At 50.9% G+C, this 1,258-nt stretch overlaps 2 protein-coding genes across 2 annotated transcripts, besides 2 other annotated features; both read right to left on the bottom strand.

Annotated features, from left to right (window-relative positions):
- Tc00.1047053436761.20 (hypothetical protein, conserved) lies at positions 1-316 on the bottom strand (the record flags this gene model as incomplete). Its single annotated transcript, XM_797131.1, has 1 exon — positions 1-316. A coding segment is annotated over one exon (316 nt), but the record flags the coding sequence as incomplete, so codon positions are not given.
- Positions 1-1,258: a sequence feature (heterozygous, Esmeraldo-like haplotype).
- Positions 388-417: a microsatellite.
- Tc00.1047053436761.10 (hypothetical protein, conserved) lies at positions 532-1,258 on the bottom strand (the record flags this gene model as incomplete). The annotated part of the gene is made up of 1 exon (XM_797130.1): positions 532-1,258. A coding segment is annotated over one exon (727 nt), but the record flags the coding sequence as incomplete, so codon positions are not given.

The following is a 1,258-nucleotide window of genomic DNA, read 5'->3' as shown; positions in this document are numbered from 1 at the left end:
AGAAAGTCTGACTCAGTTGTGCTCTACCCCGTTGCGGTCGAACGGTCCCCACTTGCAAGTTTGTCACGCCACGTCGACTAATGCTGCCCTGAGCCCCTGTACCACGGGCTTCAGGCTCTCGCCTCGTTCGCACTGACGATGGGACAGGGAAACTGTCCTCCGGAAGAGGCCACGTCATAAATAAGGAAGGCGGCTGCTCTCTCGCGCGTAGGGCCAGGTTACGTTCTTGTTGTGCAACAATATGAGGGGGGAGGGCGTTCACCCAGTCAATGCCGTCGTTTAGATCTCCAAAGTTTATGCGTTGCATCGGCATCATAAGTCCTTTTGTTGTTTTTGCTGTTTACAGCACTTTATTGCAGTTACCGCTGCCTTCTTCTGTAGAAGGGGAAAAAAAGAAAAAAGAAAAAGAAAAAAAAAGTGAGACGCCAAGAAGACACACTACACCCTCAATAACTATATCTATATGTTCTTTCATTCTCTCATCAAACGATACGGTGATGCCACAATCAATGAACCATCCTCTGCAGAAAATTATTTCAGATAACCAAAGGAATCTTCCCCGGTGAGCGTCACCGGCGGGCTGGGCAGAGGCGGCGGCAGGTCTTGAGACCATGTCTCAATTGGCTGCACCAAGCGGCGATTTTCCCACTCTGGCAACTGTTCCTGATGCCTTTGCCCAGACGGCATGAACTCCTTCCCTTCCACTGCGTGCTGGCGATCATCAAGCTTTTGTTTTAGTTCAAGCATTTCCGCCTCATACTGCTCCATGGTCGCTTGGGCCGTCTGCAGCCTCCGCTGGAGTGTCACTTGTTGTTTTGACATGGCGCTTCCGCTAGGTGCGGAGCCTAAGAGGCGCTTTGTCAACATCTCCGAATGCTCGCGGAGTTTTTGTTCACTTCGCCGGAGTTCACGAAGCTCTCGCACAAGATCCATGTGCTTTGACATACTTACAGTCTTCGACTTCAGCGCATTGTTCTCCTTCTGAAGACGCTCGACAACAAGCTTCAGATTTTCAACCAAAGACTCCAACGCCTCGGCACGACTCCGTTGCTGTGAAGTTCCCGTGCGTTTTGTGTTGGTTGAGTCTACCTGAATTATTTCCTCAATGTGTCGCTCCAGACGTCCAACCTTAAGTTGCAGCGCCTCACGCTCAAAGCGGAGATCAAGAATAATGCCGTTCTTTTCCAATAATTCCCGCTGCAGAGTTGCCCGTTCACTTCCGTTCTCGGCCCTAGACGGGGCTATAGGGGGCTGCAAA

Source organism: Trypanosoma cruzi, genomic scaffold, assembly GCF_000209065.1.
Source record: "Trypanosoma cruzi strain CL Brener 1047053517019 genomic scaffold, whole genome shotgun sequence".
Classification (NCBI taxonomy): Eukaryota; Euglenozoa; class Kinetoplastea; order Trypanosomatida; family Trypanosomatidae; genus Trypanosoma; species Trypanosoma cruzi.
This window is presented reverse-complemented; position numbering and strand designations above follow the sequence as displayed.